The sequence below is a fragment of the Diadema antillarum genome, unplaced genomic scaffold (genome assembly GCF_040938485.1).
Source record: "Diadema antillarum isolate AM-2024a unplaced genomic scaffold, OU_Dant_1.0 scf00000170, whole genome shotgun sequence".
NCBI lineage: Eukaryota > Metazoa > Echinodermata > Echinoidea > Diadematoida > Diadematidae > Diadema > Diadema antillarum.
Genome location: NW_027271059.1, coordinates 2,896,267 through 2,914,539, shown reverse-complemented (window position 1 = coordinate 2,914,539; position 18,273 = coordinate 2,896,267). Strand labels below are relative to the sequence as shown.

General features: G+C 37.5%; 1 protein-coding gene and 1 long non-coding RNA gene across 2 annotated transcripts in view; both read right to left on the bottom strand.

Moving 5' to 3' along the window:
• LOC139722678 (epithelial sodium channel subunit alpha-like) overlaps positions 1-18,273 on the bottom strand; it is an 88,167-nt gene that overhangs the window by 34,759 nt on the left and 35,135 nt on the right. Inside the window, exons 5-12 of the mRNA XM_071633971.1 lie at positions 16,098-16,283; positions 15,309-15,471; positions 13,545-13,660; positions 10,176-10,339; positions 9,265-9,475; positions 8,125-8,197; positions 6,426-6,483; positions 5,770-5,843 (exon numbers count right to left, since the gene is read on the bottom strand). Of these exons, the coding sequence (XP_071490072.1) occupies positions 5,770-5,843; positions 6,426-6,483; positions 8,125-8,197; positions 9,265-9,475; positions 10,176-10,339; positions 13,545-13,660; positions 15,309-15,471; positions 16,098-16,283 (1,045 nt within the window). The remainder of the gene's footprint in view (positions 1-5,769; positions 5,844-6,425; positions 6,484-8,124; positions 8,198-9,264; positions 9,476-10,175; positions 10,340-13,544; positions 13,661-15,308; positions 15,472-16,097; positions 16,284-18,273) is intronic.
• On the bottom strand, positions 849-4,057 carry LOC139722737 (uncharacterized). Its single transcript, XR_011710303.1, has 3 exons — positions 3,928-4,057; positions 1,515-1,612; positions 849-1,074 (listed from the first exon to the last, which is right to left on the bottom strand). It is a non-coding gene; the product is annotated as an uncharacterized lncRNA (long non-coding RNA).

Sequence of the window (18,273 nt, the reverse complement as noted above, 5' to 3'; positions counted from 1 at the left end):
ACATATTTAATAAGAGCAGTAAACTTCGAAGCGCCCCCAAGCCCTTCTATACTTAATTATTCATGTGTAAAGGTAGCGCCAGGGCACTCCGGTGGTCTAGTGGTTATGACGCTGGTCTAGTAATCCAGAGGTCGTGGTTCGAATCCTGCTTGGGCTGCCTGTGATTTTTTTTTTTTTTCACAGCAGCCTACAAACTGCACACTGCAGTTGCATGCGTTACTACGGATGGAGACAAATGAATAATCTATTATTTTAATATACGATGTTTGACATCCTTATTGCAATCACTTTCTTTAATTGTAAATTTAGAGACATAATGAATTATTATTAAAAGAAATCAAATTTCTGTATTTTGTTGTGAGTTTGCATGGGAACATACACGTATCATAATTTACAATTTTAGTTAGATAAAGAACATCTTATAACAGAACTGTCCAATGATGGTTGAATAATTATGTCAATTTGTTATAAGTCCTATCATTTACATGGAGTGCATGTTCCCATGTTTATAAGAATCATACGCGACACATTCAAAGTGGGTTGAAGACAACAAAATAATAAATAAAAGAATAAAGGAGAATAGAACTTAATCTGATTACAGCATCATCTAAATATTGCCAATGTTCACTTAGAAATCTATCAAGATTTATCACAAGGTTATGATTACCACACAAAACCTTCAAGATTTATTATCATGAAATACATACCAATGAACACTTAAAAAAATCTAACATTCCATATCCACATGAAGCTTTCCTTGATATAAATGTCTCTCTGTAGTGTTATTAAAGTGTAGCAAAATTGTAATTACGACATCACAGAATGGAATGCCTTGTTTTCACCTTCAATCTTAGGATCTCCTTTCATGTTTCCACTTTACAATCACATTTCACTGTAGATATACCGTCCTTATGTTGTCGCCCTTCATCCCAATTTCTCCCTTCTATCCTATCTGTAGATTGTCTTCTTTCCTGAGCCATTGTATTCACATTCCTTGATGATCAGCACGATGCTGTACTTTTTTCTTCTTCTCTGAAACAGTCCAGCTCTTCGCTACTGCATGGCATCAGTCATCTGAAAGAAAAGACAGAAATTAAGAACTTTCAATTAAAATCAAACATCATGATACAAGATACAACTTTCATTTTGAGAAAAAGAAATCAGCCAACTAAACTGTAGTTGAAATTATTTTGCTCTATTTATACTAAACATAAAACAAAACGGTATACAGGATCAAACAATGTCAAAAAAATACTGCTGTTTTCGATGCATATTCAAATTGCCTCGCCTTTTACATATTTTAATGATGCAAGATCTTATGTCTAGCACTTAGTAAGTCTCATGTAGAATTTAAATTATTATTCACATGAATAAATCTGCATGTCCTTGTAAACAAGGCATTGCTTTGAAAAAGCTGAATATTACTAATTGCATTTGGGAAAGAGTCTACGACAATCAAACTTGTTTATTATCAGAGACTTTAACATCTTAATTAGACCTAGACTCTACATTACCATTGTATTCACATCCGTTGGTGATGTACACGACCCTGTACTTTTCCTTTTCTTTTCTGAGACAGTCCAGTTCTTCGCTACTACATGGCACCAGTCATCTGAAAGAAAAGAAAGAAATTAAGAACTTTTGATTAAAATCAAACATCATGGCACAAGATACAACTTTAATTTTGAGAAGAAAAAAAAATCAGCCAACAAAACTGAAGTTGAAATTATTTTGCTCTATTTATATCAAACATAAAACAAAATGGTAGGCCTATGCAGGATCAAAGAATGTCAAAAAAATGCTGCTGTTCGTATTTGATGCATATTCAAATTGTCTCTTCATTTACACATTTTACTGATGCAAGATATTATGTTTAGCACTTGGTATGTCTCATGTAGAAATTGAATTATCATTCACATGAATATAAATCTACATGTATTTGTAAACAAGGCATTGCATTGAAATAGCTGAATATTACTACATGTACCTGCATTTGGGAAACAGTCTATGACAATCAAACCTGTTTCTTATCAGAGACTGTAACATCTTAATTAGACCTAGACTCTACATTATCATTCAGCTTTTAAAGGTATTAACCATTCACCTATAAAACACTGGCATTGTCATGTGCATCATATTTCTTTGATACTGCACATATTTTCATGAAGTCTGCACAAGAATGCAAATGAAACACGTCTGCTGTTTGGTATTTATGAGAAAAAAATCACTAACCCGGAAGTCCTTGGCCTTAGGAATAACACGTGGCGAGTTAGTAGGAATTGACGTTAAAATAGAATAAGAATAGATCTACTAAATAGGCCTTTGCCTCATGAATGTCTGGTCTAATTATAGACTAAGTGAAGTCTAGACCTTTCACTTTTAAGTTACCAGTGGTTCACAAAATTTATATTATAGATCTAGACTACATCTAGATCTAGACATCTAATACTATTAGATCTTGGCAACTTTTGTCTTTGTGACACGAAATTAACACGTCACGGATGATATTGCGGCGATATCCAACAGGATGACAGTACCACTATTACTGACTCAGTAAGTTGACATAGATAACTAACATCAACTTGTTAACGTACGTTAGAGATGGCACCATATACAATAACCGGTGACACTGACACTGACAGATCTAACGACTACGTTTAGACTAACGTTAAAGAGTTAGACTCGCCATCTCAGTAAGTCGGCCAAAGACAAAGTCAATACAGGGCTAAGTCAGTGTTACTGTTATGTTAGGCCTAACAAATGTTAACGGTTACTCGGTTAGGTTAGGTTTACCAGGACTCAAGAGTCCTGGTTAAATCAGTCGAGGGACATTTCTTAGAAGCCCTTCGATTCCAAGAATAAAAAGGGTGAAAGAACAAAGGGAAAAAAAGGAAAGAAGAAAGGACAAAAGATTATGTACCGGGTATGGATGCTGTGGAAATCGACAGCGCTACTGTATCACTATCAATCACGCGTGAATATGTAAACGCCATTTGGTTGGGCCGCATTCACAAGTTTTAGGGAAAAAAAAACCCCACCGCTGTGCTTCAAAGGTACTCCACTCGAACTAACGTTAGACATAATGTCACATATCTACACACAGTACGGTACTAGGGCTGAATTCACAAGTATACTATAACACTGCACTGTACAGGAAAGCCACCTAACCTGTAGAGTACTACTCGTAGTGTTTAGGTAGTATCACTAGACCACATACTGTCATAGATGACATCTACACCAACGCTGCACACTGGCACTGGTCCGACGGTCCCTGACCAGGAAAAATCACTGTTGGACACTGACCAGTAACTTTTTCAGGAATGGACAAGTAAAAATTGGGGGAAAAAATGGGTGGACTCTACCTACTATTACCACTAGTCTAGATGTAGATCTAGAGCTAGACTATAGACTCTGTGTTAATTTGACTTGGTCTTAGACTTCAGCTGATCTTAGTTTTAGTAACTGGCATTACAAGTAAAGTCTTAACTTAGACTTAATAGTTAAACTTGAAAGTTAAAGTCTAACATGTCTAACTTTATTCTTTACTCTTCCTTTGAGTTTTACTTTTAGACTTTTTACTTTTTTTTTAGTTTAGTAGGCCTACTTTGTCAATCTCATGATTTCATTTTCAACTCAAGTCAAGGCATAGCCATCGAGTGTCTTCGAGACTTTGACATCTTGCATGTCTTGCACACAGACGTTACGACTACAGTACTCAGTAGTCTCAGAAGTAACGACATAAGTTGAAAAGAAACTATAAATAATATGATTTGGGATCTAATTTGAAATTGGATGGCGTTTACAGACTAGGCTTCATAAGCATCACGCGATTGAATACATGGGACTACACTCTACCGCAATTAATGGTTATGGTAGTCCAACTGAAACTGTTATTTTGAGCATGATTTTAATACGATTATAGCTTACCATTCACTTCACTCGTGGACAGTGGGCTGGCTTAGGTCGTCATTCATCTTTCAGATGGTTTGGTTCTCACTCTGAGATCTGGATTAGGGCCAAAACCTAATTCTAGGCCAGTAAGTTGAACAAAGCTCAAAATAATGCAACTGCGACGGTTCGTGAAACCCGCATTGCTCTTCACCCTAGCAATTCGGGTTTCACGAACCGGCGTATCTTTACTGCGTCGGTTCGTGAAACCCCTTTTTCTCAATTTCTCGATATTTCGAGTACCGTCGTTTTTTTCTTTCTTTGATAAAATTAAGAATAATTAATTTTGTGATCTAAAATTTTGGGATTTGGTAGAGTTTTGAAAGCACTTTCATTTGGTACCAATATCTCGATTTTGAAAATTTTGACCAAAATCGAAATAGCGTCGGTTCGTGAAAACGCCGACGATTTTTTTGTGTAAATATTCTTTTCAGTGTCCTGAGCAAATATAAGAGAAAAAAAATTGCGGCATCAGAAAAATTTCTTAAGTATTTTATTGTTTTTTTTTAATTTCTGATGTATTTCTTTGTTTTTTCGACTTTATGTTTTTCATTGTTTTTTCGATGAAACTTGTCTGCGACATTGTTCCGAACCTAGAAAATATGCTACTAATTGATTTTAATCAATAAAACCCCCAAATAATCATGCTTTTATGAAATTTGCCTGTAAGCACAGTTTGCTTTGAAATTGTACACAAATTCATGTTTTTGAGAAATTTTTGGCCTGACATGCACGTGAATATTTATGCGCAACTTCGGAACCGCGAGCCCAGGCACCGCAAATTTGGTGTCAAAAGATGCGGGAGACTCTAAAGAAAAAAGTCATGAAACGTCGCGGCGATATCTTTTCGCGTTAGCGATACATCGCGCGGTACGTCGAGGGGGGGGGGGGGGAGGGGGGGGGGGCTCGGAGGCCCTCCCCCCCCCCCCCCCCGGCCTAGGTAGGGTTAATATGGATGGACATTATTGTGTTAGTAATGGTTAATTGTAAATTTACAGCCGCATCCGCCTATTGCTACGAGCTGAGACAGCCGCATAGCTACGAGCTGAGGCAACCGCAGTGCTACGAGCCGAGACAGTTGCACTGCTACGAGCCGAGTCCGGGACCAGCCGCTGCTCGGTGACACAGTCGCGGTCGTCAACAGAGACGCTGTCATCACTGGCCGGGCCAGACTGGTCGACGTCGGCACCGACGCTGCACCCTAGCGATCTACAAGACGCACGAGGGCGCCCTCCAGCGACGTCATCGGACACAGAACTCGGCAAGATAACGTCTGACAGTTGATAGTTACAGAAGCTCCGTAGGCAGTAGTATAAGTGTAGTATAATTGTAACAGGGAGTTTGATCAGTTTGATTTAATCTAATAAATTCAGTGGAATATTTGATTTAAGTATATAAGCAGATAATTCATTTATGTTGCATTGCGTTATGATGACATTTGTCAGAAAACATAGAACCCGTAGAGGAATTAAATTTTTGTTTATTGCTTTTTGAACTCAAAGAAAAATCTTCACGCTGTGTTATTTACGTGATCTATACTAGAGTAAAGTAGCGCAGTAAGTTCCCCCTGACACCGTTGATGACCATTGAATGCAATGATTTGTTGGATTGTCTTATCATTTCAATAATAAGATATTTAAATGAAATGTAACACACAGGTGGTGCCTATTAACCCGTTCCATATGCTGAATTCCGGATTCACCATAAACTTAATACAAAGGCCACGAGGTTCCCGTAAAGCACTCGTGATCTGACACAAGTGTCAGATTGCCGAAACAAATTTCTAGAATGTGATGCTGAATAAAACAACTGGAACATTACCTGGACAGTTCTGTGTTGTTCAAAGTTCTTGCAGCCTTCTCATTAATCTTTATCAGCTGGAGCGCTAGATGTTCCTGGAGAGCGTGTGTGTGTGTGTGTGTGTGTTTGTGTACAGGGATTATAGTTTGTGTGTGTAAAGGTGGAGAAGGAAAACGGAGAGGAAAAATATTACCTTTCATTATTCCACACTATCAACACTATTCCACACTATCCACACTATCGACACAGTCTTTAAAAAATCAAAACTGTATAGAAATGTAAATGAAATGATTTTTCTAGATTTGATTTGATTTCATTTTGTGTTTTTTTTAATACTATCATCATCAAACATTCATGAATCGAAATACATATTAGATGATCGATGAAATACAATTCTCAGAAAAGAAGTGCTAAAATAATAATCTGAAACGATTTATTCAGCGAAATGAATAAGGATTATCATCTTGCGTAATTTCTTGTAATATTTTCCTAGCCCTTATCTTATCAGACGCAATCGAATCAAAATTATACAGTTTTATTTAGTATCCATGCAGAAGAACAAAATAATAGATATCAAAACTGTTTCTGCATTACAGTGACGGCGTGATCACCTCTGAAAAGAACCGTCTGGGTGATGAACAATCATAATACATGATGTTATAGGCCTGTATACTCACCTCGTACCTCTCCGCTGGCCAGAGTGCTGCAAATGCATTCGGACGATACATAATCTCACTGTTGAAGAATATAAAGGATCAAGACAGACATTAGGCCGTAAGTACAGGTTTGAGTTAACGGTACGATTCGATGTGGTAACAACGATCACTATCACGGTAACTTGTTCTCCTATTACGCAAAACCTTCTCTCACCGTAATCTCTTAATTCTTACCCAATTATCAAAGCGAAGTTTCCGATTAATCGAAGAACATGTTTCATTGAAGCCACAGGTACTCATAGGCTTCCTAAGTACTAATTCTGCCAACAGAAGTATAAGATTAATTTTATATGATCATTATCGTCTCAATCATATGGTTGTAGTTGCATACGTTATACATGTCTTAAAATGGCTCGAGTCCCATCACGTGACAAACGCTTCAGGAATATAATTTATTGCAATATCATTGGTATACTATACGACTATTAGTGATGAACACAACTACACTACTACTACTACTACTATGTTATAGTATTACTATCTTTATACGTTGATGATGATGATAATAATAATAATAAAGATAATTATAATAATGATAATAATGATGATGATGATGGTGATAATAATAATAATAATAATAATAATAATAATGATAATAATAATAATAATAATAAAATAACGATGACAATGTTACGTATTTACCGGATTTCTGATCTGTGATATGTATTTCAGAATACTTGATATATGCAGAGAGCAACGCTGTGATTCGCGGTACTTGTAACATGTGTTTTGATACTGACATTAAACTATAAATTGTATTCTTCTGTGAGTGTCTCCTTCTACGTTATGCTGAAGTCTGGCCTCTACCTGTATCGGAACTGCTGACATTTTAATTGCATTCCCTCATCGAAATACCTGCATGGCAACGCTCAACAATGGAACAATTTGTGACACTGCACCTCAAAACAAACAAAAAGTCGCCAGACATGAATTTTTAATTAAGACCATATTCTGAAAGAGCAGACTTTAAGCTTTAAAATGATGTATAACTCAAATCAAATGGACTCTCCTAACCTATCTAAATATTGGAAAGAAAGCACAAACTCAGGAAAAGTGTGAACTGAGAAAAGAGGCTCTGAAGTGCAGTGTCTATTCAAGCGCTTAATCTTTACCAAACCGTGCTGGCTGAGCGATGAATGGGAAAAAACAGGAAGTAAACCACCAGAGTAACAACAATAAAGGGATTATTAGATTAAACTGAAATTAAGCATGCCTCATTAACACATTCTGTCCATAATTAACGCCAACTTTCAAAGTAGTAGCACTATCCTTTCAAATGTTATTGCAGTTGAAAGTGAAGAGTGTGGACAAGGTTTTTCAGAAATGAAAAAGGGATTCTAAAGACACACCTAATCACACTATTCTACCACAAATGTCCGAGATAAACTGCTAAAAAAACACACTTTCCTGCCCGTTTTATGATAGCAAATTTTAGCATAATGTAAAAGAAGACCCGCTCTTTCAGAAAATATGAAAAAGTCAAGTTCGACTAGGTTGACCCATTTCACTTATTTTCAGTCCTCACGCAAAATCAGTGTGTGCGACTTTATGTTCGTCTTGAGGTGCACGGTCACATTTATTCTAACAAAATTTCTCACGCACTATTATACATTCTTAGTCGACAGTTATTTTATTTCTAGGGTCCGTGCATTATGTATACCTGCAAGAGATCGGGCAGGCACATTCCAGTGTGTTCGTTTCGTAGAGATACAAGACCAGCTGCAGGCACCTTTCTGCAACAAGAAATCAAGTATATGAAAGATGTGCAGGTATAATACTTACTATGATGAGTGCGAATTATGTTCACGCTAACTCCTACGTACAGGCATTAATTGAATGTCTCTGTTAATTTCCCTCAGTCTATACACCTCCATTTTTGCTTTTTCTTGAGACCCCAATCCTTTAAAAGCTTATTAGTAGGTTCTTTTAATACGTTTTCTCTCACAGTAAATAATAGAATTCACTTCGTTGCATAGACACTTTATAATTTGTTGCGTTTCCGCAATATTCAACATCTGTTCGATCTTTTTTTTTGTGCTTGCTTGCTTCGGATCTAGAAACCTTTACTTGTTAATCTTCATTATGATTGTTTCATGACGATTACTCAATAATGTTCTAAACTTCAACGCGTTAATTTTGTGGCATGTGTTTGAAGTGAAGGTGGAAAGAAATATATTTTTTTTTTGGTTAACTTCGGTTGAGTCATTGAAAGATGTTTTGGGAAGAACATTGTGGGAGACATTAATGAATTTGAATGTTCAGATCTTAAATCGTATGCTCCTATACAAATATGCTAGAACGCTTTGAAATAGCTGTTGAATTTGAATTGAACGACACGGAATTCGAATGAGGATTTATCAGGCCTATCACAGTATCGTGTATTTGAATCCTTTTCATTCTTATTGAGTGGGAAGAATACAAAATTGAGATGGAAAATCTCCATTGTTTTACTGTTATTATTATGATTATTATTATCATCATTGATATTCTGCCCCTTTGTGAATGATGTGACATTGTGGGAGCTGCTTGCGCCTGTGAATATTTGTATTAACTGATAAGTTGTGCTTTACATTACATTATTATTATCATTACTACTACTACTACTTACTTACCATGCCACTACTGCTACTACTACTCTTATCATCACCGTCATTATTGTCATCATCATTTTCATTATTATAAAATCAGTACACCAGTACCAAGATTACAACAAAAGCCACTTGTATAGTAAAAGGTGATGGCATGAGTTATAATGCAGTGACGATGGACTGATAGACCAAATCATGATAAATCTATATACCTTGTGTCGAGTTGAGGGAGGTACACTGGGTCGTGTTGATGAGTCTGATGTCTGTGATGCACTTACAGCGATCTAAGAGAGCCTTCTGAAGGCACATTTTATAACACGCTCTGTTGCTGTAGGAAAACTCGGCCATCTCCGTGAAGTTAGTGTTCGTCCCGTCTCTGGTGCACGGGACGCCATATCGACCCCCCAGTCGAGTGACGTTGACCTGGGAAAAAACAAAAACAAAAACAAAACAAAATTAAACAAAGCAAAGCCAAACGAAGCAAAACAAAACAAAACAAATCAATGTAAAAGAAATAATAGTAAAGCGAAACGAAATGAAACAAGTTACTATACATGCCTTATTTAAATATTTCAGCAGCCTGCTTCCAAACCTCTTCGTTTTTTTCTTATATTGAATTAATTTGTATCATAAACTTCATATTATCAAGGAATCCCAAGACCATTCTAGTCAAAGCGAATTCTTGTTACATTTCTTTACGTTCGTTATAAATACGTACATATGCATTTAATCATTATCATATACCATTTATTATAACATCTTTTATTGTAATATATATATATATATATCAATACACACACATATAATGTGTGTACGTGTTTATATAAGATAGTGTTCACACAATCACATATCTCTTCTACTTAGCCTTTGTTAACTAGTAAGATTGATTTTCTTAGAAACTGTAGCAGTATGGAATAATGCTAAATGTCTATATCGTGATACTATAATGAGGAGACCGCCCCGCTGAAAATCGCATAAATCAAGTCAAATGAGGCTATGACGTCATCACCTTGATAGTCGCTCAATAATCCTAATCCCCATTAGCAAAATCGACAAATCGTTTTCTTCACAGTAGAATTCTGATATGATTTGATGTGAACTTCAACACGTAAGAGACGTATACCTCTCTCAGACTAATGGAGGTCTTTTGTCCCGTAGACACTGTTATACCGTCGTCCTCTGGGAACGGCTGCACTGTGGGCGGGTGAATGGAGACTTTCACGCCAGAATCCGTGGACAGCAAGCCAACATACTCAGGCTGCTCCACGAACAATGTGAGATGCAGTCCTTTGGAAGATAAGAAAGCAAACAAGCAAGCAAATAAAAAGAAATACAAACAAATATATTATCGGGAGTCAGAGCCGAACTCGAGGCATATTACTCAAGTAATTTCTTCAAGATCGTCATGTTTATGACATAATCACTCTTGTTCATGTTGCTTTCATTGTGTTGAATAAATGCAATATTAATACAGTACTCTCCGCGTAATCGGGTATCGCTTAAACGGGTACTCCGTTTAATTGGGTAGTAAATTCAAAATCAGTTCCAATGCACATTAAAACTACCTGATAATCGGGTTGCCTCTCCGCATAAACGGGTAGATAATTGTCTTCTAATCCATGCCGTCAATCCCTCGTTTGAGGCGAGTCCCCAACTGGGGCATACCCAAAGTGGGGTGCGTATATTTGTCGTTTGGGAGTTGGGAGTCGAAGGACTTGTCCATTGCAAATAAACTTTCTGCTCAGGCGTGACAAACCTGGAGGCCAAGCCAGGGTTTGATGACTCCAGCAGCTGTCGTATTACGTAAGAGCATGATAAGGATATCTGCCTGTGGCAGACCATTCAAAGTGAACTCAATTTTCTCTATCCTTTCTAAAGTTTTCAATTTTATATTCTATTGAGAAATTCTATGGTCATCCATTTTACATTTCGAACGAAAAAAATTGACCCGTAAATAACGAAAATACAGGAATAAGAAGGAGAGCATTGCTAGTTTGCCGGTGCTGACAATGTGCTATTTGGCAGTGAGTTACAACGGGGAGGTGAGACTACCTCCCTGGTTACAATCAGCCTGCTGACTGGATCATTGAGAAAGCAGCTGTCGTATTACGTAAGAGCATGATAAGGATATCTACCTGTGGCAGACCATTCAAAGTGAACTCAATTTTCTCTATCCTTTCTAAAGTTTTCAATTTTATATTCTATTGAGAAATTCTATGGTCATCCATTTTACATTTCGAACGAAAAAAATCGACCCGTAAATAACGAAAATACAGGAATAAGAAGGAGAGCATTGCCAGTTTGCCGGTGCTGACAATGTGCTATTTGGCAGTGAGTTACAACGGGGAGGTGAGACTACCTCCCTGGTTACAATCAGCCTGCTGACTGGATCATTGAGAAAGAGAGAGAGAGGGAGAGAGAGAGAGAGAGAGGGGGGGGGGGGGAGAGAGCGAGGGGGAGAGAGGGAGGGAGAGGGGGGAGAGATGGGGGAGGGAGAAGGGGAGAGCAAAATGGAATGACAATAGTTCCGGTCACTACAGTACAGGCATATGCTCTGTCTGCATACGCTGAATGTCTACACTCACACACACACACGTACACACACACACGCACCATGGAGCTACATGGCCCATGCCAAAACCAAAACAATCTCCTCCTCTCGCGGTGCCCCCCCCCCCCTCCTGTGGCGCTGTGGCGATGACTGATGCTTAGATTAGGCCAGGGTCAAGAAACAGGTGTTTTATATCTTTGACTTTAAGTCATTGATTGCCAAGATATGCACTGGCATTATTTACTGGGGTGTAGCCTCTTCAAACGAGAGATTTGCGTCATGCTAATTTCTACCCACATTTTATCTCAGAAATAACACTTCAGGAAATTAGGAATGTCAAATTTTCAGCGGCTATTCGCATTCTCTGCTCAATTTGCAGAGAAGACCGATCAATTTGCGAGTGATTAAACATGAAAACACATGTACCAGCATATACCGACTTGTCACACCTAAACGAACATTACACATGTACATGTAGCTGGCACTCACAACTGCGTAGACAGACAGGAATTGAACACACTTGCGCTCATCCCTTGCTCCGCAGCAACATTCACAATACGAGAAGCCTGCAACGTAAATCAGGCCATGTACCAGCTCCATAATTTTGCTTTTCCCCGGTCACTTCTCGAAAAGTAACCCGACGTTCTACGTGACTAGTGTATACGCAAAGAGATGTGTTCATTTCGGAAAACGCCTGCATGTTAGCGAAGAGTCTATAGTCAAACGACAAAGTTTTCTGAAGATTTATCTGTCCATAAAAAGAGTGTAAATTATTGTTCGTGACTGAGAAAGTAAGGTATGTATAATGTGCCGTGCAAGCACGCGTGTTAAGCATACAGTGTAGGTGTTTGGTGCAGTGTAAAATACATGTAGGGGAGACCGGGTCTAGTTGTTACAATTTTCACATTTTTAGGTCTGTACAAAGAAAGAATAGAGGAATCGGCTTCATTTTTGCTTTGAGGATACCTTATTTCCACCTTTAATTAAAAACAGTACAAACTTTGGAAGTCCAGATAATATAAACAAGATATTAGGTAATCAATAAACACAAAATTTTGTAACAACTTTCCCCGATGTTGGGGTAAGTTGTTACAACACATGGGGTACTTTGTTACACTGTAGAAAGTCAACTCAAGTCGGGTAATGCAGATCTGACGTGTTAGGTAATTCTTAATATTAACCTGTCTGGGTGTGCATGTTAGCCTATGCTGGGGTGTATGAGTGTGTTGGGTGTGTGTGTGTGTGTGTGTGTGTGTGTGTGTGTTTGTGTGTGTGTTTGTGTGTGTGTGTATAACCATAAATTCAATTGAAAGTGCATTGGGGTAAGTTGTTACACCACTCGATTCTCCAGATGGGTCAAGTTGTTGTAACAACTTGACCCAGTGCGTTTTCAAAAACTTTTCACACGTGTGGCCAATAAACAATCAGACATCACGTGTTGCTACTTTCACCAAAAGACAGCCAAAACACGCTTCTTTCAACCACATACTCATCACTTACTGGAGAAGAATGGATTTGGTGTAATAAAGAAAATTCGAATTTTTCAAAATTTCACTCGGAGAGGTAAAAAAGTGTTTTTTGGACCTACCTTCTACATGTGACGTCCAGGCAACGCCAGATTTCGCATGCAGAGATCGTTGGCTATATACGTTTTGATTTGATATTACTTGCAACGCCTTCTTTTGATCATAATAGAGAAAATGACAGTGTAACAACTTGCCCGTGTAACAACTAGATCCGGTCTCCCCTACTTATTGTGTGTGTCAGTTGTGAGAGAGACGTGTTCTTCTGTTAATTGGATACTCCGCTTAATCGGGTAAGAAACGCTCTGCTCGAGCCTACCCGATTATGCGGAGAGTACTGTAGTACTCTTTAGTGTTTTCTCTGTAAAAAATACACATACATGCTGCATGAGTAGGGCAAAATTAATGACAAACTTACCATACTGCGCACCAGTTCTGCCCGTATATCTCGCTACCTTGGCTTTGTCTGCGGGGTTCGCGCCATTAAATGTAAAACAGTTGCCATAGTCTCCGTGCTGCCACATGGTAAAATTCCTGGGGTTTATGAAAGAATTATTACAAACCAAAAGGCGATTAATACTGATACAGATATCATTGCAAGCGCCATGTTCTTAGTTTATGGTTCCATCACTTTTTTTTTTTTTTTTTTTTTTACAAGCCAGGGTAGAAATATTCATTTAAAAGAAAACTTTAAAAGGAATTTAAGGAATTATTTAACTTATCACGTGTTGCGAAGGGTTGGAGTCTCATGTTGCTCCCTTTGGTCACGATGGCAACATACGGTAAAAAACACAACCCACAGAACAGAGTTCTGTGACACAACCCACCAATTATTCAACATGTCTGTGTCTTGCCATCTACAGCCGCATAAAATGACGATTACAGTCGTGAAGTTGTAATCTATATGTGACCGTGCACCTCAAAACGAACATAAAGTCGCACACACTGATTTTGCGTGAGGACTGAAAATAAGTGAAATGGGTCAATCTAGCCGAACTTGACTTTTTCATATTTTCTGAAAGAGCGGGTCTTCTTTTACATTATGCTAAAATTTGGTATCATAACACGGGCAGGAAAGTGTGTTTTTTTAGCAGTTTATCTCGAACATTTTTGGTAGAATAGTGTGATTATGTGTGTCTTTAGAATCCCTTTTTCATTTCTGAAAAACCTTGTCCACACTCTTCACTTTCAACTCTAATAACTTTTGAAAGGATAGTGCTGCTGTTTTGAAAGTTGGCGTTAAGTATGGACAGAATGTGTTAATGAGGCATGTTTAATTTCAGTTTAATCTGATAATCTCTTCATTGTCGTTACTCTGGTGGTTTACTTCCTGTTTTTTGTCCCATTCATCGCACAGCCAGCACGGTTTGGTAAAGATTAAGCGCTTGAATAGACACTGTACTTCAGAGCCTCTTTTCTCAGTTCACACTTTTCCTGAGTTTGTGCTTTCTTTCCAATATTTAGATAGGTTAGGAGAGTCCATTTGATTTGAGTTATACATCATTTTAAAGCTTAAAGTCTGCTCTTTCAGAATATATTCTTAACTAAAAATTCATGTCTGGCGACTTTTTGTTTGTTTTGAGGTGCACAGTCACATATGAGCTCCCTCGTGGAGACTTTATGATCTCCCTCGTGTAGACATCATGGTATACTTAATATTCTTGTTTAATATCTCTAAGATTTATTATTTTTGTTTTACGTTAGTTTTGTCTGGGGCAAATTATTTTTTTTCTCTCTCTATTCTTTCTTTAAAACACACACATTCTAATCATCTTCAATGTAATCATATCGAAGTCTTGAATTCAAAGTAAAAGTTGAGTACACGTACAAGCAAGCTCATCACTATACTTATTGATGTCATCTAAAGTGAACGGAACGCCTCTCTTTTTTTCTTCTTTCCAATTCATGTTGGTTTGATGAGATTTTCCAAGACTAAATCAGGCATAATAATCGTAGAGTGGAAAGTGAGAAAAGGAAGGACGTGCTGAAGAAATGAAGAAGAAGGAAGAGAAAACGAAGATATAGAAAGTCAATGAAGACGAAGAATCAAAAGAGAAGGAAAAGCAAACAAACAATTCCCTTAATCATTCGCTAGTAACTATTTTCTACCAGTAGACAAACGAGTACAAAGAGCAGCCGAAATATCTAAATATCCAAGTAATGAGTATGATACAATTCCTACTTGTAGCTGCAGTTACGTCTATCGAAGGAGCACTGTAGGATGAGGTCTTCGGGTTGGTGCCCGTATTCCCGCAGCTCCTCCAATGATGGGTTCAACAAACTTCGCACGTCATAGAAATCGGGGTCACGTGACTGCTCGACAATCGCCGGCCAGTCGTTGCTTCCTTTGGATGAAATCATATCGTACAGATTCTAGAGGTGAAGCTTACACGGGCAGTTTACATAGTTTAAAAAGAAGAGTATACTACTTTTTCAAACTCGGCAATAATGCGTCTATCTAATGTAAAGCTCTTCTGGGCACTGTACTTTTAGAATCAAATTCGGCCAAAACTATTTATCTTGCCTAAGGTACTTTAAAAAGAGAAAGATTGTGAGAGAGACAGTTTAGAGTTGAATATAGACATATATCATTTGTCTTACTCTTCATTAAAGATATTAATAAACGTTTGCTCATTTGGGTTTTTCTTCCTTTTGCTAGATTTTTTAGTTTGATAAGCGTGTGCGACTAATTCACTGGCAACATTACTATACAAACATATTGCATGTTTACTGCTATTGTGTAAAATTGGACACACATAGACACACAGATATACATATAATAGTGGTTGGTGCATGTGCGTAGGTTTCAAGCATCTGACATTTCCCTGTAGATACTCTTTGCTTTAGTTGAGAAAGAAAGAAACAAAGACTGACCAATGAAAGCAAAATAATAATTAAAAATAACACATTGTAACAAAAAAAAAAAGATCAAACCAACGATCATGGTATGTAAGGACATGAATGACCTCACCCTGTACACCCTGCCAGTCGTAGTTGTAGAAGTCAAATTGCGAGGTGTCCCACGAACTCTGAAAAAAGGAGAATGTTTCATACTGGCTGCTTGACACGCTTGAGGAGGAAGAATCATCCTGCGACTCAGGGGGTGGTGACGGAGACGATCCACCTTGAGTGGCTGAGGAAGTCTGGGCTGATGTCGCTGTTCACGTGGAAATACAAAACAGGAAGAAATACGAGGGAATGCAAGACAAGTTGTGTTTGGTGGCTTTGGGCTTCATGGCACAAACAAACAAAAAACAAACAAAAAACAAACAAACAACCAAACCAAACATAATGCTTATGGGGGCAAGATGTAACATTAGCATAAGGCGTTTAATACATTTAGAGTATTCCCCTAATGTGCTCCACAGCATGCCTGTCCATAATGTGTATGAAATTCGTGCATATTTGACTCAGATAAGCCAGCTCGGAATTAGCTCAGTGGCACATTGGTACGAATAACCTTTCTTCTTCTTTTTTTTTTTTTTTTTTTGCTCAGTCGGTTATTGGCTCTTTACACGTTTTCAGAACGACATACTGTATAGTAGATAAGCTTTAAAGAATGTTCTAGCGCTTTGTATCCAGCGAAAAAGGCGCTCTAAAAATATCAACTATTATTATTATCATTATTGTCATTATGTATGGGATTCATCAATTCTGTTCAAACAAAGAATGGACTTGCATATAGACCAGATGAATTAACATTTGGGAAAGCATCCGTTTCATTACTTTGCATCAAATGCATCAACAATCTCTTTCTATTGATATTGCAAAATGCTACTTTTGCTGTCAGGTGGATATGCTGGCAAGCACCATTTATATGGATTACATGAATAATCATGACATCCCAGATGCTTATCTCAGTGAATTTAAAAACCAACATGACAGTTGGTACAAATACATATAGTGGTCTTTTTTTTCTGCTCATACCCAAAGTGGAACTCAGAAATGGTTTATTTTTGACTCATTATAGCACAGCAAGGGTTAACGAGCTAAGTTATGCTCACCTGGTTTTCACTAAAAAATCGTTATTGATCTTGTATTACAGATTCCATAATTTGCTTATATTATCTGTTGCTTTATCGGTTCAAAACCACTAAATATGTACAATTCAGTGAAATACTTGTCGCAATAGTTTTACCAAAGAAAAAATAAAGCAACGACCGATTGTCATAAGTATTCGGTTAATAGTTACCGTTAGTACATTGTTAACTAGAACTGCCGAGAATTTGAACATCCAGTTATGATTTTTTCGGAAGTTATGCATTCATAAAGATGGTAGACCCTCCAAAAACAGCATGTCGCAAATTAATAATTTTGCCGATATGTTACTGTTATGCAAATGAAAGCACGATCTTTTCTCATTAAAATTTGTTCTAAAGCAAATTAAGCCATTGGCCTAGACGTTAGAATAAAAAGAAATATAATTGAAAACTATTCAATTGAATTATTTTACAAGTCAAATTTGTCGCAAAGGCCTGTGAAACATACGTTACCATGATTTCAAGTTTTCCTATGAAACATTCCCTTGGGTTGAAATTGTGAATTATCCGTCCTAAAAACTTAGAAAATGTCTCGTCCAATGCTGTAAACAATGGTTGTTCCACCTGGTTATCTGCTGCAGAGAAAAAGCTTCAAGCACTAACATGTTTCTGACCGTATGGTTAAGAAATGAAACATACGTTACCACCGCTATGGAAAATTAAAAACGAAAATGTTACAAAGAAGTTACCAAACATAGGCATACGGTACCCCAATCTCTCCACTGAGTTTTCAATTATGGGCCATTACTAATCGCTTGAAAAAGTCACATCGAAGGTCAGATGTAACTTACGTTACCGAAACATACGTTACCCCCCAAAAAATAATCTTAATTAGATTCACTAATATTGCAACCATTCATCGATAACAAGTGCTATCTAGAGTCATCTTACTCCATAGTTGCTTAGAAACAGTCATTGCGACAAAACGGCGCACCACGTTGACGAAACACAGGGAATGGACTGCACGAGATCTTTCTAAGTATCTGAGCGAACGGTATATATATTTTCAAAGTCATGTTTAGCGTAATTGCATTCAAATATTGGTACATTTTAACTATAAGCAAGTACTTTGGTGTTTGTTTTGTCGAGGAGAATAACAAGTTTACA